Raw genomic sequence first — 21,847 nt, 5'->3', positions numbered from 1 at the left:
GTAATCCCAGCACTTTGGGAGACCAAGGTGGGAGGATCACTTGAGCCTAGGAGTTTAAGTTCAGCCTAGGCAACATAGTGAGACCCCCATCTCCACAAAAATTACAAAAAATTAGCATGTGTGATGGCACATGCCTGCAGTCCCCGGGACTATAGGGAGGCTGAGGTGTGAGGACTGACTGAGCTTGGGAGGTTGAGGCTGCAGTGAGCCATGATTTTGCCACTGCACACCAACCTGGGCAATGGAGAACAACTGTCTCTAAAAAAAAAAAAAAAAAAAAAGGTTTTGAAGTTATATGATGTGGCATTCAACCTTCTGTCTGGGTTGTAAGGTTCCCAGGCAAGACATCAGCCATTAATTAAACACACAATTTCAGCTGGGGGCGGAAATGCACCTGTCTTGCATGATCTCTCAATTTATTGATGGTTCAGGGACCTTAACTTACTGATGGACTTGTGCTTTATTGTTACTTTAGAAAAGTGTTAAGTATAAGGTGATAGTATCAGCAACTCAAGCCTCGCTCTGGTCTAAGTGCTTTGTGTGTATGAACTTACTTAAGTCTCGCAACTCTTATGGGATATGTGCTATCCTGGCCCCACGTTCACAGGCTGACTTGAGAGGCTTGCCGAAGGTCCCATGACTAGTAAAGAGGGCAGCTGGGATCTAAGCTCAGGGAGTCTTGTTTCCAGCTCAATCTCTTATCCTCTAGGCTAGCTGGATGGGGGTAAGGTTGATGGGGAACCTCAGGTAATTTGAGGATTTTGGAGTCTGAACTGTCTGGGTAACTGTGGTTATATGGAACTGGCCTGGGCATACCACTATCTATATTTGTCCCCTCTCTTTCCTCCCAATTCTCATGCTGCCTTTTCCATCAAGGTGTCTGCTTAAATTATCTCCCATCCTTTCCCAGTATGAAGACCACGTGCTTGCCCATGTTTGGCTACAAACACGTGCTGTCGCTAACTGACCAGGTGACCCGCTTCAATGAGGAAGTGAAGAAGCAGAGTGTGTCACGGAACCGAGATGCCCCAGAGGGTGGCTTTGATGCCATCATGCAGGCTACAGTCTGTGATGTGAGTTTGGAGGACTTAGAGTGCCAGGTGTGGTTGGCATAGATCAAAATGGGGAAGGAAGTGACTGAACTCTGGGGATTTCTGGTGTAAAATGAGATGAGAACTAAGCAGAGCTTCCTGCAGTTATGAGTAGTAAGTTGCTCCTGATATTCAGCCTTGGCTTAGATCTACTCCCTGGCCTGAGCTGACATTTCTTTGAACCTCAGTGGTCTCAGATGTTCCCAGGGGAGAGCATCTTCCCACCTTCAGAGTTACTTCAGAGTTAAAGCGGGTTAACTTAACCTCAGCAAAGTAGGCAGATGTTCAGATGAGATTTCTTCTAGCCCAGATCAGCTCTGTGGATGCACGTCAGAATGCAGAATGGACCCAAAGGATTTTTACAGGTGCAGTTTCTAGATGGGCAATGTGACTGTCATTAGAAGAGTTAAGAGGATCTCATTCAGCTGCTTGAACTAATCAGCTATGAGACTGTTTTCTGAAGAGAATGAAACCCCTGAATTGGAAAGTTTCAGCTTCGGTTCCAAGGACTGGGACTGAGACCCTTCTTCAAAACAAGCTGTCCAGCCCTTTAGCCAGGGAGCGCCTTGGGTCTCTGTTCTCTACCTGTGACATGGCTGAATTTGTTTTGTCTCCTCTGCCTTTGTTTTTTTGTTTTCTTTTAACAGGAGAAGATTGGCTGGAGGAATGATGCATCGCACTTGCTGGTGTTTACCACTGATGCCAAGACTCATATAGCACTGGACGGAAGGCTGGCAGGCATTGTCCAGCCCAATGATGGGCAGTGTCATGTTGGTAGTGACAATCATTACTCTGCCTCCACTACCATGGTGAGATCTCTGGCACCACCTATGGTTTCTATTCATGATGGTGAGGGTTGCCCTAACCCAGGCAGAGTCTCTGTGAATATGAAAATGGCAGCCCCTCCTTCTGGGCAGGGTGCAGGGCTTGGTTTCAGCTTGCCCCTATCCCTTACCAACTGGACACCGTCATCCAGCATACAACTTACATAACCATTAGAGATATCCCTGATGGTGGTGTTATCACTGCCTTTACTGTCAGCAGCATAGCAGCAGCATCATGGGATCCAGAATGGACCCAAAGGATTTTTACAAACCAACTGGAAAGCAGGTCTTCCTCTCCACTTTGATTAGCCCTTTCTTGGAATACCATACTAACTTATAGTTATTGGAAGAAGATAGAGGAAAAAAAGAGAAAGATTGGCCAGGCATGTGATGGCTCATGCCTGTAATCTCAGCACTTTGGGAGGCTGAGGTGGAAGGATCACTTGAGTCCAGGAGTTTGAAACCAGCTTGGGAAATATAGTGAGACCCTGTCTCTACAAAAAATTTGCTGAGTGTGGTGGCTTGTGCCTGTGGTCCCAGCTACTTGTGAGGCTGAGGCAGAAAGATCTCTTGAGCCCAGTAGTCTGAGGCTGCAGTGAGCTGTGATCTTGCCACCACACTCCCGCCTGAGTTGCAGAGCAAGAACCACCACTGCTTATTTATTTATTTATTTATTTTGATACAGAGTCTTGCTGTGTTGCCCAGCTGGGGCGCAGTAGTGCACTCTTGGCTCACTGTAGCCTTCACCACCTCAGTCTCCTGAGTAGCTGGGACCACAGGCATGCACTACCATGCCTGGCTAATTTTTGTAAACAGGGTCTTGCTATGTTGCCCAGGCTGGTCTCGAACTCCTTGGCTTAAGCAGTCTGCCCCCCTAAGCCTCCCAAAGTGCTAGGATTACAGGCGTGAGCCATTGCTCCTAGTGGAGACCCCTTCTCTTAGAGAGAGAGAGAGAGAGAGAGAGAAGGAGAGAAAGAGGGGAAAGACCATCAAAGACATGGTGAACAGGTCCTACGGGGAAAGGTTAAAAGGCCAGAGTCATTCAGCTTGAAAGAAAGAAGGCTAAAGGATGATTTAGCTTACACATGAGAACACGTCTTATAAGCTGTTTTATATCACCATAGAAGGTTAAATCAGGGGAAAATATTTAAATTGAATCAGGAGAAATTACTATAAGCCATAAGAGAAATGCGCTGTAATGCTCTAGGTATCTGGGGCAGGTGTGAATTCTTCATCTTCTAAGGACAATATAGCAACTTCCTTATCTAGGTGGCTTAAAGGTATACCTGTGTAAAGGCAGGAGACTGAGCTGAGGATCTAATGAGCTCCCTGCAAGGTCTAGGATCCCATGGACATGTTCACAATTCACCACCCCACCCGCATAGTGTCCTGGAGCCCTTGGGTGTCAGCCATATCCAAGTCAAGCACTACCAGGCAATGAGTCAGCAAGCTTTGACACCTAATCTATGCAAGGCACTGGGCCAGGGGCTGAGGGAGGTAACAAGTCTATGTATAGTTCTATCCTTATAGAGTTTTTGGTCTAGTTGAGGAGAAAGGATATATATATATTTACAATAACACAAGATGCATGATTAGTGCTAAATGGGTGTGGCGAAGCCAAAGTGGGCTATACCTATCCAAGGGAGGAAAGCTCATCATGAGCTGGGATGGCCAAGGAAGTCTACTGAAGGAGGTGGGGCCTAAGCCTGGCCCTAAGAAAGGAGGAGGATTACCAACAAGAAGGCAACTCCAGGTGGGAGACAGTGGACCAGATCACTGCTGAGTGGAAGAGGGAGAGAGGTGAGTAATACTTGGAAAGAAAGCCTGAGACCACATGGTGGAGGATCATGAGGGCCAGGCCAAGGCATCTGTCAGTAGTTCCAAAACAGAGGCCTAACCCAGTGCCTTGTGCAAGGAAGCAGCTCCATTGTATTAGTGCATTAAATTCAAGCAGGAAGAAAGAGGTGCTTAGTTTTGACACCACTGGCCTGCACCTCTTCGTCTATCCCTGGAGTTCACAAGTACACTTCTGTGCTACTTACCCTTCTTGTCTCACTGTACCCCCTGCCCCCCACTGTTTTTTTTTTTATAGTTTTAGAGTCTTGCTCTGCTGCCTGGGCTGGAGTGCAGTGGTGCAATCATAGCTCACTGTAATCTCCAACTCCTGGGCTGAAGTGATCCTCCTGCCTCAGCTTGCCCAGTAGCTAGGACTGTAGGCACTTACCACTACATCTGGCAAATTAAAATTTTTTTTTTTTTGTAGAGATGGGGTCTTGCTATGTTGCCCAGGCTCTTGTCTCACTTTCAGCATGAAGTGAAAAGGTTTAAGCACCACAACTCTCTGAGCCACAGCCCAAGCAAGATAAGTTCTAAGGTTTAGACCCTAGGGATGTACATGGCACTTCATTAACCTCTGCATCCTTCATTTTTCTAGGATTATCCCTCTTTGGGGCTGATGACTGAGAAGCTCTCCCAGAAAAACATCAATTTGATCTTTGCAGTGACTGAAAATGTAGTCAATCTCTATCAGGTGACTGTGCCTTTGGGTTTCCTGGAATAGGCCCTGTGATGGTGGGAACCCCAGGTAGCCAGCCTGTGCTAGCATTGGCCATAGTCCCCAACCAGGAAAGACTCTCCCCTAATCCACTCCCCAGGAGCTAAAGATTGCACTCTGGGCCTTTTTCCTGCAACCTTGAACTTACGAGGTGTGTGCTGGTGTTTGTGGTGGTGGAGGGGAGGTGACAAAGGGTGTGAGAGGCTTCCTCTGCTTTTGCTCAGGGCTGAAAAACTGCTAGATACATTCCTGGCAGTGACCACTGAAATATCCCATACCTTCCTCCAATCTTCATCTCAGGACTCTCAGTGGGATTTGAGGAGGGCTTTTGGAGACCACCACCTTCCTTCGGTAAGCTCTGGACATCTTTGTCGTCCTTTCTAGAACTATAGTGAGCTCATCCCAGGGACCACAGTCGGGGTTCTGTCCATGGATTCCAGCAATGTCCTCCAGCTCATTGTTGATGCTTATGGGGTAAGTGTCTTGTGCTGGAGATAGTCCTGCGGAGAGTCCACCTCATTTGGCTTACACAGCAGGGCTCAGGTTTGTGAGTCCCAGGTGCCAGTCTACCACATGATCTTACTGCCTTCTCCGTGTGCTCCCAGAGGCCAGGCAGTGGTCTGCTCTAGAAGGGATGCAGCCTTCTGAGAAGGAAGTAGCCCAGAAAGAAAGAAAGGGGATGGGGATGGGGATGGTGATTAGTTGGAGAAGGAGCAGAGCCCTGGAATTGTGGGGGCAGAGTGAGGGAAAACTGGGCTCCAATAACAGGGAAAAGAGAGAGCTGAGACATGGGGAAGGTGAGGTTGATGAAACGTTAGGTAGAAAATGCTGCTTTCCAAGGTGACCAGTACTCCCCTTGCGCAACATCTATGAGGCCTGCAGGAGGGTGTAGCTAGTACATTTTACCCAGACTCACCTAGACGCAAGTGGAGATGGAAAGAGGGAGCAGGTTCCCGTGCAGGAAACAGAGGAGGAAACAGAGTCCTAGGGGTGCTCTGGCAGCTTCCAGGTCAAACCTTGGCCTCTGGCACTGCTGGGGTGAGTCCAGAGCTACTTGACAGATTTGGCTTGGGATGGAACTGGCTCTTGCCATTTCCCATTTCCTTTCAGTTCATTTTCTTGTCTTCTTGTGCCCCTTTGTGCTCAGAAAATCCGCTCTAAAGTCGAGCTGGAAGTGCGTGACCTCCCTGAAGAATTGTCTCTATCCTTCAACGCCACCTGCCTCAACAATGAGGTCATCCCTGGCCTCAAGTCTTGTATGGGACTCAAGATTGGAGACACGGTGAGATGGGCTGGGCAGGGCCTTTGTCCTAGAGCATCTGTGAGCACCCAACCCCCTTTCTTCATTTTGTAATGACTAAAAATGGCCCCCTTCTGCCAGAAAAAAATATGGGCAGGAAAAATACCTTTCCTGAAAGTCATTTCAAGTTAGATGTAATGGATCCACCAATCTTTTCCTCTGGGGCTTCTGTTGCGTAAGCTATTTCTGTTACGTGAACTCAACTCTCAGGAATTTAAAAAACTTAAAATTTGGTTACCTTTGTTTGTGTATGCACAGTTGATTGCAAAGGAAAATATTTCTTTACCTTCAGTCCCTCGCCAGTCTCCAGCTTTCCCAAGGTAATTAATACCTTTCTTTTGTAAAATGACACAGGAAAGTAAAATCTAAAATGTAAAATGACATCACCTATAAATATTTATTGAGCACTGACAATGTGTCAGGCATTGTTCTAACTGCCGAGAATTTAGCAGCAAATGGACCAGGGAAGAGTACCTACCCTTATGGAATTTTTGAAGCCAGATGTTCATTTCACCATCCAGTCCCTCCACGACTTTCCTTATCGGTCGTTTCTCCTCTGCTTCTGCCTTAGGGGAGAGGAGTTGGTGGGAGGGGATGAAGGAGGGGAAGAAAATAGATCTTTGGATGCACTGATCCTTTCTCTTAATCTATCTATCTTTCAGGCACTTGTGCAAACATCCCATGTTAGAAATATTGTCCTGAAACATGCTTTATTGCATAAACTGGAAAATGTGTGGAAACTGAAGTATATCCTGAGCTTATGGTTGACCACCATGTGGGACTGTGTGGTGCAAAACAGTGCTTTGCGCATCTTGCTGATAATTATAATCAGTCCAGCTTGCTTAGTTGGCCAGAGCAGGGTGTTTATATGATCACAGGTTCTGTTCAGTTTCAGCTGGTCTATTTCATATGTGAAGTGAAAAAACAGCCTTTTATTATTTATTGACTGTAGACCATGTCTCTGCATCCAGCTACATATGTCACAATGATACTATTCCCGTGCTTGTGTTTTTGCTTTGCAGACCTTCACAGAGGTGGAGGTCTGTGGAACCTGTGGAAGGTTTGCTTTGCAGACCTTCCACAAAGCCTGAGGAACTCCATATTGCAAAAGCATAAGACACCCAATTTGGGTATTCCTTGGCAGGGCAGGGAACAACTTTTTTTTTCCCTCCAGAGCTGGAGTGTTAACTGGGCCCAACTGTGTCTAAATACAATCTTGCTTTCCATCCAGGTGAGCTTCAGCATTGAGGCCAAGGTGCGAGGCTGCCCCCAGGAGAAGGAGAAGTCCTTTACCATCAAGCCCGTGGGCTTCAAGGACAGCCTGATCGTCCAGGTCACCTTTGATTGCGACTGTGCCTGCCAGGCCCAAGCTGAACCTAATAGCCGTCACTGTAACAATGGCAATGGGACCTTTGAGTGTGGGGTGTGCCGTTGTGGGCCTGGCTGGCTGGGATCCCAGTGTGAGTGCTCAGAGGAGGACTATCGCCCTTCCCAGCAGGATGAGTGCAGCCCCCGGGAGGGTCAGCCCGTCTGCAGCCAGCGGGGCGAGTGTCTCTGTGGTCAATGTGTCTGCCACAGCAGTGACTTTGGCAAGATCACGGGCAAGTACTGCGAGTGTGATGACTTCTCCTGTGTCCGCTACAAGGGGGAGATGTGCTCAGGTGAGGAGAACTGCAGGCCCCCCTGTCCTGGAACCCACACCCCCTCATACATCTGCACCCCCTGGAAACATAGGCAAAGGCCTGAGATGGGTCTTTACAGGCAGAGGTGTAACTCAGTGGTTCCCAATCTTTTTGAGTATAAGGACCAATCCACTTTTCAGATTAAAAAAAAAAGTTACTGATAGATGGCAATTAAATTTTTACTATTTATAGACTTAGAAAACACATGTCAGAATATGTAATATGGTTAGTAATAATTTTACATGAGTTTATCTTTGTATCACAAGAGACCTGGAAAATAGTAGTATATATGCAAGGCATTGGAGCGTGCTTGAACAATGTCTGGAAAATGGTGTAATGCTCTTATTAATGTTAGCACTATTTTGTTTGTTATCACTATTACTACTATTGGTACTACTGTTATTTTTTGGATTCTAGATCTTTGCTATCCAATATGGTAGCCTTTAGCCACATGTGGTTATTTAAATTAGCCAAAATCAAAAAATTAAAAATTCAGTTCTTCAGCTGATCAGTGGGCACATGTAGCTAGTGGCTGCTATATTGGACAGCATAGATCTAGAACATTTCAATGTGACAGAAAGTTCTCTTGGCTAGCACTGCCACAGAGTCCCTGCCGACAGATTGGGGATTATGATTTTGAGTCCTTCTACTCAGCAGGGTGCTGAGTTGTCATTCTCATTGCAAAAAATCTTGAGGTCCACTGATAATCTCAAACTAGTTTCTCCTTGCCCCAAGAACCACTCCTGGGGTACTTCTCCCGCTAGAAGTTGAACTAACGTTAATGTAGTCTTTATCTGCAGATATGTTGACAACACTCTCAGAGGGCAAATAGTCTGAGTTGTTACTGGGGCACTGAGGATGGGTTTTTACTGGGCCATAATCACTGTGGCTTAATCCCTCTTGCGACAGACACTTGCAAATTGGTTGGGACTGGGTTACGGGTGTATTGTGTGGCCAAACAGAGACATTATAATTGTTTTCTGGGGTGACCCTTGACTCAGATTGGCTTCATTGGCATTGGGTTCTTTTTTTTTTTGAGACAGAGTCTTGCTCTACCGCCAGGCTGGAGTGCAGTGGCGTGATCTTGGCTCACTGCAACCTCTGCCTCCCAGTTCAAGCAATTCTCCTGCCTCAGCCTCCCGAGTAGTTGGGACTATAGACGTGTACCACCATGCCCAGCTAATTTTTGTATTTTTAGTAGAGATGAGGTTTCACCACGTTGGCCAAGGTGGTCTCGATTTCTTGACCTCGTGATCCTCTCGCCTCGGCCTCCCAAAGTGCTGGGATTACAGGCGTGAGCCACTGCGCCTGGCCGGCATTGGGGTTCTAATGAGTTGAGCTAATATGCAGATACTCACTTTAATACTGATATTAGCCTTTAAAAAAACTCACTTAGAAAGGTCGATCTGTGTCATTCTAGAGCATGACAGTAACATAAAAATGACTGCTTTTTTATTATCTACAACATTGTTTCCTTTACTTATGCTGATAAAATTTTAGAGAGAGTTTGGAAGGAAGTGTTATCAGAATGATTAGGGGAGAGCAAGAGATCAGATACACACAGATGAAAGCACACAAACAACAACCATTTGAATTAGGGGGTGAGGCAGGAGTTTTACTTCATTTTACTATTTAAAGTATTTACATCTAATTCAAAGTACCAAAGGAAATGGGTAAGTTTGAAGTGGGAGACCCATGGGAAGAAGCTTGGGGACTGAGGGAGAGAGGGTGGTCCTAGGAGAGGAGTATGGCTGGACCACGGGGGCACCCCCAGTCCTCCTCCATGGCCTGATGGTTCCTGGTCTGTTGTGAGGCACTGCGGCAGGATCCCAGCCAGAGCATGTTTCTTTTGGCTGCTGCCCCACTAAAGCCACAAAACAAAGCTGACTGTGTCAGAAGCCCTGGTTCCTGCCTCTCATTAGTGCAGGAACAGCTCCTCCTCAGTGCATTCCAGTCTAATGCATGAGGGAACCAGGGCAGCCATTGCAGCCTCCCTCCACCATGTCTTGCTAGGGTATCAGGTACCCACCCAGCCTCAGGTCTAGACTCCGTGGTGCCATCATCACATCCTCCAGTGACAGATACTCAGGGGCGCAAGTCACTGAGCACCTGCTCTGTGCCATCATTTGGTCCATATGAGTGAACAAAGGGTCATGCATGATCCCTGACCTCTTCAGGCTTACAGCCCTGCTCACCATTGCCTTTCACCAGAGCTGCTGGCTCTATGCTCCATTCTTTGCCACAAGCAGGGGCTCAGGAGGCAGGTGTGCTGTGACTTGGCCATTTCCCTAGCCCCTGGCCGGTAAGCATGGTGGCTGGTTCCCTGGCCATCCCCCTTGTCCCCTCTCTACTTTGGGTCTGGTCTTCATGGTTGCCCATGACCAACATTCCTGCCTCAAACATCAAGAAGTGCATCATCCTCAAGGGGGTTTTCCACTGGCCACAACCACAGCCACAGGTCAGTCAGGTACCCTGTGTGAGCCAGATTCTGTGCTTTTGTGGAGTAGGATAGAGAAGTGTGAATAAGACAGTTAACCAAGGATAATTCCCAACATGAGGTTGAATCTGACAGATCCCGGAAGTGTGGGGTGCTTAGGGAGTGTTATAGGAGTCCACTGGAGGGAGACTGACTGGGGACAGGGGAGGCCTGGGCAGCTTCACGGAGGAGGTGGGATGTCTGACGGATCTCAGAGGAAGGGCAGGCTCAGGACAGAGAGGACTGGAGCGAGCATCAGCCCAGAGGACCTAGCTGTGGGGCTCGTGTTCCCAATGACCTCAAGCACCTGTTCCTCCCTCCCTCTTCTGGCTTCCCTCCCTTTCTCTTCTTCCACTCTTAATTTCTTACTTTACTCCTCTGACTTTCTGATGAACCCAGGCTCAGCCTCCCTTTTGCTGGAGGGGCACCAGTCCTGTGACATTACCACACTGTGGCTTCCTTTTAAGGGCTGACCCTACAAGGCTCTTGGGGTCAGCCTGCTGGCTCTGACCTGTCACTTCCACTCCCAACCTCACTCCCTGGCTGGCCCATCTTGTCAAAGATCACTTTGTTTAGTCTCACAAAGGAAACACTATGGGACAAGAGTTTCTGAGGAGGCGGAGACCTCTGAGTGCTGCCAGGCCCCTGCGGTGTCGGTCTTTCCCATCCAGGAGTGGTGGCCAAATGCGGGGTGTAGTGAAAGGCCGGGGGGAGGGCGGGGGGGCAGCTCTGCTGGCTGGCGCACTCCTCCCCCAGCTGCCGTGAGGTTGGCCGATAGCAGCTCACAGCTGCCCCTTCTGTGGAGAACTGCCCTTGGCTGACAGGAGCTGCCTTGCCCCTAGATGTTGACCAATGACTGATGGACAAGGGGTTACTCTAAGGCTAGACTCTTTGTCTCAGGGTGGGCCTGGCTTTGTGGTACCATTCATGTAGGATCAGGCTGGAGGGCATCTGGCTGAAACCACATTCCTGCCAGCTCTGCCTCTTGCCCTGTCCTGTTTCGCTCCCTCCTCTCTACTTCCTCAGTGAGTCACTTAAATAAGATCCTCATCCAAACTGTACTTCTAGGGAACCTAGCCTCGGGACACAGCCTTTCTGCTTTCCCCACCCTTCTGGCAGCCCAACATCTCTACTTTCCAGATATACTTGGCAGCTGGGGCAGCTTGGGTTATGTTCCCCATCCTTCCTGGGAAGCAGATATTTCTTTCCATGCCCAGCCCATAGTGCAGTGGCATTATCATGGCTCACTGCAGCCTTGAACTCTGGGCTCAAGTGATCCTTCTGCCTTAGTTTCCCAAGTAGCTAGGACTCTTGCCATCATGCCCGGATAATTTTTTAAAAAATTGTAGAGATGGGATCCCGCTCTGTTGCCCTGGCTTGTCTTGAACTCCTGGGCTCAACTGATCAACCTGCCTCGGCCTCCCAAAGTGTTGAGATTACAGGCATGAGCCACCACACTTGGCCTTTGAAGGTTTTTAAGCAGGCGAGTGGCATGATCAAGTTGACTGATACTTTAAAACAGTGGTTCTCAACTGGTGGGAAGGAGCTATTTTGTCTCCCAGGGGACATTTGGCAATGTCTGGTGATATTTTTGATTGTTACAACTGGAAAGGTGCTACTGATATCTAGTGGGTGGAGCTCAAGGATGCTGCTAAACATCCTAATGTACAGGACAGTCCTCCACCACAAAAAATTATCTGGCCCCAAATATTGAAAAGTACCAAGGTTGAGAAATCACGTTTTACAAAGAGAATCTTGGCCACAGAGGAATTGACAATCACCTGGAGAAGGGGAGATGACTTAATTGTCTGGAGACAGGACCAGGCTGAGGACAGGGCATGGAAATGTCTACAATAAGGCCCATTCACCCTTTGCTTAAATAGTTCAGTACATTTGACTCCTAAAATATTCCCTCCTTGAAATTTCTCATTGAGATCAAGCCCAGTTACCGGACTTTCCATAACTTCTTTCTTTTTTTCTTTTGAGACTGAGTCTCGCTCTGTCACCTGGGCTGGAGTGCAGTGGCCGGATCTCAGCTCACTGCAAGCTCCGCCTCCCGGGTTTACGCCATTCTCCTGCCTCAGCCTCCGGAGTAGCTGGGACTACAGGTGCCCGCCACCTCGCCCGGCTAGTTTTTTGTATTTTTTAGTAGAGACGGGGTTTCACCGTGTTAGCCAGGATGGTCTCGATCTCCTGACCTCGTGATCCGCCCGTCTCGGCCTCCCAAAGTGCTGGGATTACAGGCTTGAGCCACCACGCCCGGCCTCCATAACTTCTTTCTTACTACTTTGGTCTCTTTTCTTCCTCCACTGGTCAATTTGAAGAATATTCCATTAAAACTGGCTCCATCTTCTACTGGTTAAGGCCATTTTCTCTGTAAGTTAGAGACATCTTCTAGAAAGACCATATTAGTATAAATAGGGAAAAACATTGCTTACGACACTGCATAGAGGCTAAGCACTTGGGATCTGAAGTCACAGTGACTTCAGTTTGAGTCCTAACCCTGCCATTTAAAAGGCGTATGGCCTTGGCAAAGTTACTTAACCTCTCTGACCTCAAAGGGTTGTTATCAGAAATGAAAAGGATAACATACTAAAGAACTTGCGGCCGGGTGCGGTAGACCAGCTGGCTGGGCCTGTAATCACAGCTCTTTGGGACGGCAAGGCATATGGATCACCTGAGGTCAGGAGTTCAAGGCCAGGCTGGCCAACATGGTGAGACCCCATCTCTACTAAAAATACAAAAATTAGCCAGGCATGGTGGCGCATGCCTGTAGTCCTAGCTACTTGGGAGGCTGAGGCAGGAGAATTGCTTGAACATGGGAGGTGGAGGTTACAGTGAGTCAAGATGGCGCCACTGCACTCCAGCCTGGGTGACAGTGAGACTCAAAAAAAAAAAAAAAAAAAAAAAAAAAAAACTTGGCATAAGCCCACAAGCCTAGGCAATATAACAAGACTCCCATCTGTACAAAAACAAAAATAATTAGCCAGCTGCGGTGGCATATGCCTGTAGTCCCAGCTACTCAGGAGGCTAAGGTGGGAAGATCACTTGAATCCAGGAGTTTGAAGTTACGGTGAGCAATGATTGCACCACTGCACTGTAGCCTGGGTGATAGGGTGAGACTCTCTCTCAAAAAAAAAAAGCAAATAAATAAAAAGAAAAAGAACTTGGCACAGTGCTTGACACACATTAAATGCCTCCTTGGTTGGTTTGGAAAATAGATATACGTTCTCTTCTCTAAATGCTTTCCAAGTCTGTTCCCCTACACTCCCAGATATGATATGATGAGACTCCCAGATATGATATGATGAGGTCAGATTGAGAAGAGAACCAGGACAAGAAAGAAAAGTTGTGTTGGTAAACTTGAACTGCGCCTGTAGCTTTAAATAATTTAATTAATTAAAAAATGTTTAATTGTGGCAAACATTTCTCCAACTGTTGAGTGCAGAGGCAGGAACCAGGACTAGTCAGCAGGGGAATGGGGGAGGCCATCGGGCTACATGAGGTCATTACTAGTGATTGCCTCTACTGCTGTTCACCTTAGGAAAATCTTTCTTTTTTTCATTTAATTTCTCTTATTTTCTGACTTCTTTTCTCTACGGCATTCATGGGATTTGTTTAACTGCACTGGCCCTTGGCAGTCTGGGAGGTAGGGGATATTTGTTCTCTCTGCTTATTTGGCTCCGCTGGCCAACTCCATGGGCTCTCAGTGCCGTCCCTCTGCCCCTTGGGTGCCCCACCCCATCCACCCATACATTCAGGGTGCTGTGTGTGCACTTTCCCTCTCTGCATGTGGAATAATCCCATGCCCTGGATCTCTCCTTTCCTTCTTTCCTCGTGTTACAATTTTTCTGTCTTGTACATGCGCCCTCAGAGCCCTGCTCCTCACCCTGCGAGGTAACATCTAGCTGATTAGAGAAACGGCATAATGGAAGTGGTGGCTGCTTTGTTAGTGGGATGGGACCAGCTCTTCCAAACTGGACCCTATGTTGTTGTCTAACCCAATTGGGTGGCCATGATGATGACAATGGTAGGCCTCTTAGATCAGGTAGGAGAGGCGAGCAGCCCTGTGTCAGGTCAAAGGGAGACAGTTTTGGGGCCTGTGAGGCCTTTTGCCAGCATCAGGTCACACCGTCAAGGCTACTGAGTGCCCTATGTAGGTTCAGGGCTGTGGCTGTGTGCTGTGTCAGCCCTCAGGGCTAGAGAGCTTGCTTCTAGTTCTTAGACTAGAAGGAACTAAGTCTCCTAAGCCTGCTACCCTTTCTCTTGCCTTTCTCAGAAGGCAGAGGTATTCAGAAAAGGGCAAGAGAGAGGGCAGGAGGCCCAGGAGACTTAGTTCCTGAGAATCTTTTGCTCTACAGTGACTCCGAGCAAGTCCTGCCATACCTTGGGACACCTAGAAAACTGAGTTTGTCCCTGCTGGGTAGGACTCCCCTGGGTAGTCAGCCAATTCCCTGCCAACCTGGAGGATCATTATCTGTGTGGTTGGGAGAGCAGGGTGGTTGTGTGCAGCCTGCTGCCATGGGGGTGGAGCTCTCACCAGCTGGTCCACCTTCCTGGGCTGTGTGTTTTCAGGCCATGGCCAGTGCAGCTGTGGGGACTGCCTGTGTGACTCCGACTGGACCGGCTACTACTGCAACTGTACCACACGTACTGATACCTGCATGTCCAGCAATGGGCTTCTGTGCAGCGGCCGCGGCAAGTGTGAATGTGGCAGCTGTGTCTGTATCCAGCCAGGCTCCTATGGGGACACCTGTGAGAAGTGCCCTACCTGCCCAGATGCCTGCACCTTTAAGAAGTGAGTATGCAGTTTGGAGAGAGCCGGGAGGCTGGGAGGTAGGAGAGGGTCCCCTGACTGGAATCCCCAGCTCTCCAGGTGTGTTTCTTGCTAACCAGAGCCTTAGGGAGAGGAGTCCACTCCAGCCAGATGGCTACCTCTCCTTTTGCCAAAGGCTTTGGGCAAGTTGGAATAGAACCGACTGAAGGGGCCAAATTTGAACGAGCTGGACTTTGATTGGAGAATGTCCTCTCCTAAGGTGACATCCTGACTCCCTCTGAGTTGGGAGGAAGGCTGAACCAGTCTGAGGAACGATCCAGTGCTGATGTTCTGATTCAGTGGGAGATGTGGGGCTGGAATTATGGAGGACACTGTGAAACTACTACAAACCTCCCACTTTAGTGGCCAGAGGAAGCCCCATCAGCCCAAGTCCATGGCACTGCCATTCTGCTCACCACTTTCAGCAGGGCCAATTTACGAGCATGCAACCTGTGCAGCTGTGCAGGGCCCTGTACCTAGAAGGGCCTCATGCTTGTTTTAATGCTCTGCCATCACTGTCTTGACATTCTTAGTAATCTTTTTTTTTTTTTTTGAGACGGAGTCTCGCTATCACCCAGGCTGGAGTGCAGTGGCCGGATCTCAGCTCACCGCAAGCTCCGCCTCCCAGGTTCATGCCATTCTCCTGCCTCAGCCTCCCGAGTAGCTGGGACTACAGGCGCCCGCCACGTTGCCCGGCTAGTTTTTTGTATTTTTTAGTAGAGACGGGGTTTCACCGTGTTAGCCAGGATGGTCTCGATCTCCTGACCTCGTGATCCACACGTCTCGGCCTCCCAAAGTGCTGGGATTACAGGCTTGAGCCACCGCGCCCGGCCTATTCTTAGTAATCTTTGAATAAGGGAGCTGACATTTTCATTTTGCGCTGGGCCCCCAAATGACATGACTGGTTCTGACTTTATAGTTCTCAGAAGTGGCATAGGGTTCACCATCCTGGCATAGCCCTGGATGGGACGGGTTTAATGAAGGACCTGGGAGGCTTCTGGCTGCCAGGTGCTGCCTGTGGGTGAGGGTGACACTCCCACCCCTGAACTCCACACTTGCCATTCAGGTCCCCAGGATTGTCTTACAGGCGTGTGTGTGTGTGTGTGTGTGTGTGTGTTTTAATGGAGGTGGAGCAGCTTTCTGAATGCATGGAGATCGGAGCTGGACTGGGATATGCTTAGGCTTGCACCTTCTTTGCCTTAATCACCGTGTCCTCTCTCCTTCAGAGAATGCGTGGAGTGTAAGAAGTTTGACCGGGGAGCCCTACATGATGAAAATACCTGCAACCGTTACTGCCGCGATGAGATTGAGTCAGTGAAAGAGCTTAGTAAGTTCAGCACATCTTAGAGTTGCACACACCCAGGTTCTAAATGTTTCTAATTCAATCTCAGCACCTCTCCAACTCCCATCTGTAAAATGGAAGCGTGACTCCTACCTCAGGGAATGTTGTGCAGGCCTGATGAACAACGGACTCTTGATGTGAGCTGATGTCTCTGAGAGTCATCCTCTCTTACTAGTGTGTGCAGCCGTCCACCACTTCTGCTTCCCAGAGCCCACAGACTCAAAAAGAGCCTGCAAAACAAAGGGAGCAAGTGCCTCCCTAAGGAAGGGAAGAGAATGTATCCCATTTTGCAGATGAAAAAACTGAGGCACAGAGCTGGGAAGTGGTTGCCTGTGATAGTCATAATCTTAGCTCAGTAGGCTAGTAAGCGTTTACCAAGTTTACTTAACTAAAAGTGTTATGCAGTGCCCAAGATTTTGCTTAAAGCTTTGCAGGTTTGGAGGGAAACCTTCAACCTTATGGATAGGTAACCAAAAGCTTTATCTGAAGTCCTTCTACCTCTCTGGAGCCCCTTTTGAAATAAGACAGACAGAAATACAAACAATAGGGAGAAAAAAAATCTTGCCTGCAATTATTCTTGAAGTATTCTCTGTACTTCATCTTAATTTAAAAGGAGATGATCTTTGCTGCTGTCGTCACATCTGATATAGTTATGTGGGCCAGTGAGGCACTGGGTAGTACTAGAGAGATGGCAATCTCTCCACAGATAGCAATCTCCCATGAAGGCAGAAACACATTTCAGAGAGAGCCACAGTAAGACACAGCCAGCCAGTCAGCTTCCTGGTGGGGGTGTTATGCAAAAGAGTCAGATCTCTGGGCCTTTTGGCTAATATCAGAAGTAGGGCTGGGGTGAGGTTAGTGATTTGGGGATTGAGTTTGAAGAAACAGTTTTTCCTCTGGAAGAGATTAGGCGTGCTATGATTAGTTCAGAGAGGAGAAGCTGCTGAGATGTTGAGTTATTTTTATCATCTAGTCTAGGTGGGTATTACAAGTTAATTGATAAGTAGTTCTCTACCTCCACCTCCCCTCTACCGGTGGTATTATAGTACAGAGAAAAGAGTATGGAAATAAGCATATTAAAATAAATGCTTATTTGTAGGGAATTTTATAGCTTGTAAAAGTTATAAAGTATCTTTCATATACATTATCTTATTCTTCTGTCAATAGCCTAGTGAAGTAGAACTACAGTACCATTATTGTCTTCATTTTGAGTCTCAAGAAAGTAAAGTAACTGGCCCAAGCAAGGGAATGGCAAATTAAGTTAAGAACTAGATCCTGAAATTCATACTCTTTTCCCTGTGTTAGAATACCACTGGTTTTCTGAAGGGTTGTTGAGTTCAAGTCTGCAGGATGTGCTTTTAGACTCCTGTTCTTGTTCTGCTTCATCACTCATTTGCTGTGTGACCTGAGTACATTTGCTTAATTTCATCATGTGTCAGTTTTACTCATCTGGTTTCATCAGTATGGGGCATAGTGCAGCTGGTGGAAGGTAACCTCTAGTATCATTGGCAGTATAACAGGCTTTAGAATTACAAGAGATGAAGTCTACAAAACATGGTAGGAGTCAGAGAAGAGAGGATAGCTCTGGGGAGGTATACCAGATCAGAAACATAAATGGAAGAAATAGAACAGCTGCATAAGCAAACAATTAAGAATCAATAAGCAAGCAGAGAAAGGAAAGAGAGGGAAGAGCACACCTACTATATGTTAGGCACTGTTTGTGCTGTTTAGTTCACTGACCTTGTGAGGTTGGGGTATCATTTTCTTTTTATAGATGAAGAAAGACTTGATGAGGTCAGGTAACTTACCCAAGATCACACAACAGGTAGGGAGTGAAGCCAGGATTTGAATTAAATTGTGTAATACTGTTACATCATGTCCCTTTCAGAGGAAGGATTAGTAACCAAAAAGGGCCTGTGCAGTACAAAATACATCAGTGAAGGTCAGTGAGTGGCAACTGCCAGACACAACAGCCACTTTGAATCTAGGCATTGTGCACATGAGGCACAGGGTTTCCTGTCATGCACTTTCCCGGAAGTCCTGTGATAGGGGTTTGGAGTAGCCCCATCTTCCAGTAGTTGTCTCACTTTTTATTCCTCCATTTTCCCTACTCCCAGAGGACACTGGCAAGGATGCAGTGAATTGTACCTATAAGAATGAGGATGATTGTGTCGTCAGATTCCAGTACTATGAAGACTCTAGTGGAAAGTCCATCCTGTATGTGGTAGAAGAGCCAGGTGAGTGAACCCTGAGAGCTCCCGGCCCTGCCCCAGGAGGGAGAGGGAGAACCATGTTAGGCAGGAATCTCTACTCATCTACGTTCTTAAGCAAAACAGGTTAAGCCTGCAAGTGATAAGTTAGGGGCCAGGTGTGGTGGCTCATGCCTGTAATCCCAGCAGTTTGGAAGGCTGAAGTGGGTGGATCACCTGAGGTTAGGAGTTCAATACCAGCCTGGCCAACATGGTGAAACCCTCTCTCTACTAAAAATACAAAAACATTAGCCGGGCATGGTGGCACATGCCTGTAATTCCAGCTCCTCGGGAGGCTGAGGCAGGAGACTCACTTGAACCCGGGAGGCAGAGGTTGCAGTGAGCTGAGATTGCGCCACTGCACTCCAGCCTGGGCAACAGAGTGAGACTCTGTCTCAAACAAACAAACAAAAAAAAACCAAATGATAAGTTAGGGACTGTCATCTGGATGAAGGGTATTTATAAACACCAATATTACCAAGAAAGTGACTTGTTAATTGAGGAGACAGGAAAATCAGAAAGAGGGTAAGGAGAAGAAGATAGATATGGATCTCATTAATGGACAAAATATATCACTGCATTTTTTTTAGGCAATGATGTCAAGAAATAAAGAATTTAAATTTTAGGACTTTACAGCACATGGCATCTGCACTATTAAAATTGAGATGGTTGCCAAGAGCAACTTGACTGTGCTTCAGAGGAAGACCTGACTGGTTAGAGGTATTACCTTTCCAAGTTTACTGCAGGATGGGGTAGGGATGGGTTTGAGGCACTAAGGCAAGGTTGCCCTGAACACTGAAAGGACAGTGCCTTCTGGGAGCTGGAGGAATCCATCCCATCATACACAAACCAGCCACAGGTTTGTCACCATCCAATGCTGTCTATTGCTTGCTTCCCTTTAACACCTTTATGGCCTTTGTTCTCCTTAAACAACGTATTAAGATGAATTATTAGAAAACACTTTTGAGTATTCACTGCCAGTAGACCCCTTCCTCCACATTAGGAGAACAGACCCCAGATCCATAGACCCATGTTTCCTATCTTTTTTTTGAGATAGGGTCTCATTTTGTTGCCCAGGTTGGAGTGCAGTGGTGTGACCGTGGCTTACTGTAGTCTCAACGTCTTGGGCTCACACAATCCTCCCATCCTAACCTCCCTGGGACTACAGGCATACACTACCACACCTGGCTACTTTTTAAGTTTTATTTTTTGTAGAGACAAAGTCTCACTGTGTTTCCCTGGCTAGTCTCAAACTCTGGGGCTCAAGTGATCCCCCCGCCTCAGCCCCCCCAAAGTGCTGGGATTACAGGCATGAGCCAATACACAGGGCCAACATTTCCTATGTTGTTGCTCTGGAATTCTAGGCTCTGCCTCCCTGCTTGTCTCCCAACTCCAGTCATTTCCTGTCTTTGAGTAGAATGTTGCAGCTGGGGTCTCAGGACAATGGAGGAGATCATTCTCTTTCTCTTCCCAAACTCATGCTCTTGCAGCTGCTCTCCTTGAAGGGCTAAGCCACTATAGGGCAGTAAAGACAACACTGCCAAAAGTTTTGGCATTGGCCAAATGGAATTTAACCTCATGGAATGGGCTCTTGAGCTGGGCTCTTATCACTCCCAGATGGGGTTGCCAAATAGAATATACTATGTCCCATGCAATATTTGGTACACACTGATAGTAAAAAATAATCATTTATCTGAAATTCAAATTTGTCTTGGCTTCCTGGTCTTTTCTTTTCTTTTCTTTTCTTTTTTGAGACAGAGTATTGCTCTGTTGCCCAGGGTGGAGTACAGTGGCGTGATCTTGGTTCACTGCAATCTCTGCTTCCCGGGTTCAAGCAATTCTGCTGCCTCAGCCTCCTGAGTAGCTGGGATTATAGGTGCCCACCAACACAGCTAACTTTTGTATTTTTAGTAGAGGCAGGGTTTCACCATGTTGGCCAGGCTGGTCTTGAACTCCTGACTTCAAGTGATCTGGCTGCCTTGGTCTCCCAAGTGCTGGGATTCCAGGTGTGAGCCACTGCACGGGGCCAAGCATCCTGTGTTTTTGTTTGCTGAAACTGCCAACCATACCCAGACTCCTCTGACCTTGGGTCATTTGCCATAGGTCCCCTGCTGTGGCTGGAAGAGCCCTCCAGAGGTCACCTGATGTTGCCCTCTGCTTCCAGGAAGCCCACCCCAAACTTCTTTCAGGACACATGGTTAACAGAGTGTTTTCCCGTGAAGACCTTCTGGCACCCTACCTGTCTTGACCATACTAACGTGCAGAATTAAAGAGATTTTACTTTGATAATTAAGGGTCAGCCCTACCCAAATCTTCCAAAGAATCCATAATTGTTTTTCCCAGCAGAACTGGGGCCCTTCATTCCTGGGAACTTGAACACTGGAACCTCACAGCCTCTCTCCAGGCACTCATTTAATTATAGACAGGTTGTAATTTGTTGGGTTGGGAGATAGCCAGCTTGGGTTATGGTGGTGGTTGTTTTTGTGTTGTGTGTGGTGAGCATTGGGTATATGTTTGGAGAAGAAGGTGGGAGACAGTGTGGAAAGTGGGTGTGACTTCCTCTCCAGGCTCATTAGTACCCTCATATATAAACACCTGGTTTCATAACACTTGAGGTTACTGGAATAAGATTAGATACTCGACATTTGTGGGAAGCAGAGCTCTGCGGAGTATACTCAGCCTGACCCCCAGAGGGGTGACATGCCTCTGTTTTAGTTGTTGACTGGGGTTGAACAGGAAGTCAGCTTTCAATAGGGTTATGATTTTAGATGACTAAATATTTTGGGAAAGAACCCAAAATATTGTCTTGGCTGGCAGGTCCTGGTCTCTAAGAATGCAAAAAATGTCATTAGGTTCACAGCCCTCAGGAATGTAAATATCTGAACCAGGGTAACAGACACAAATACTTACAGTGGCTAAGGAAGCAAGTAAGTTAGTGAAAACAGCTGGATATAAAAAGATCAGTTACAATGGTAGCTGATATTTACTGAGCACTTATTCTGTGCCAGGCATTGTTCTGAGTTTTTAAGATATATTTAATTTAATTATTCCTCATAACAAGTTTCTTTTAAAGTCAGTGCTATTACTATCTTCATTTTAAAGATGGAGAAACAGGAAACAGACATTCAGAAAGGTTAAGTAATTTTCCAAAGATCATGTATCAAAGTCAAGCGATAAGTCAGGATTCAAACCCAGGGAATCTGGCTCTAGCGTCCACAGGAGCACAGACACACCAACAAATCACACTGCCTTCCTCTAGGAGAGAGAAGGGAGAGTGGTGCGGATTCTGGTAAACTAGAAAATACGCATTCCAAGTAAAAGGAGCAGCTCCTCCTCAGCTCTAGCTAGCTGCTGCCCTGCAGGAATATAGGTGTCAGTGTTTCTAAATCTTTGGATTTCCTTCCCTCCCCTTCCTTCCTTCCTTCCTTCCTTCCTTCCTTCCTTCCTCCCTTCCCTCCTTCCTTCCCCCCTTCCTCCCTTCCTTCCTCCCTCCCTCCCTCCCTCCCTCCCTCC

At 47.4% G+C, this 21,847-nt stretch overlaps 1 protein-coding gene across 3 annotated transcripts in view; it reads left to right on the top strand.

The window, feature by feature from the left end:
* ITGB3 (integrin subunit beta 3) overlaps window positions 1–21,847 on the top strand; it is a 61,701-nt gene that overhangs the window by 34,037 nt on the left and 5,817 nt on the right. For all 3 annotated transcript variants that reach the window (XM_017882938.1, XM_017882936.1, XM_017882939.1), the window contains exons 5-13: window positions 911–1,073; window positions 1,739–1,900; window positions 4,350–4,445; window positions 4,854–4,943; window positions 5,617–5,751; window positions 7,001–7,430; window positions 14,503–14,725; window positions 15,970–16,070; window positions 18,203–18,322. In XM_017882938.1, coding sequence (XP_017738427.1) covers window positions 911–1,073; window positions 1,739–1,900; window positions 4,350–4,445; window positions 4,854–4,943; window positions 5,617–5,751; window positions 7,001–7,430; window positions 14,503–14,725; window positions 15,970–16,070; window positions 18,203–18,322 — 1,520 coding nt within the window. The remainder of the gene's footprint in view (window positions 1–910; window positions 1,074–1,738; window positions 1,901–4,349; window positions 4,446–4,853; window positions 4,944–5,616; window positions 5,752–7,000; window positions 7,431–14,502; window positions 14,726–15,969; window positions 16,071–18,202; window positions 18,323–21,847) is intronic.

This window comes from Rhinopithecus bieti, unplaced genomic scaffold (assembly GCF_001698545.2).
Source record: "Rhinopithecus bieti isolate Rb0 unplaced genomic scaffold, ASM169854v2 scaffold_12928, whole genome shotgun sequence".
NCBI lineage: Eukaryota > Metazoa > Chordata > Mammalia > Primates > Cercopithecidae > Rhinopithecus > Rhinopithecus bieti.
The sequence above is the reverse complement of the archived record's forward strand: the minus strand, read 5'-3'. Positions and strand labels throughout refer to the sequence as shown.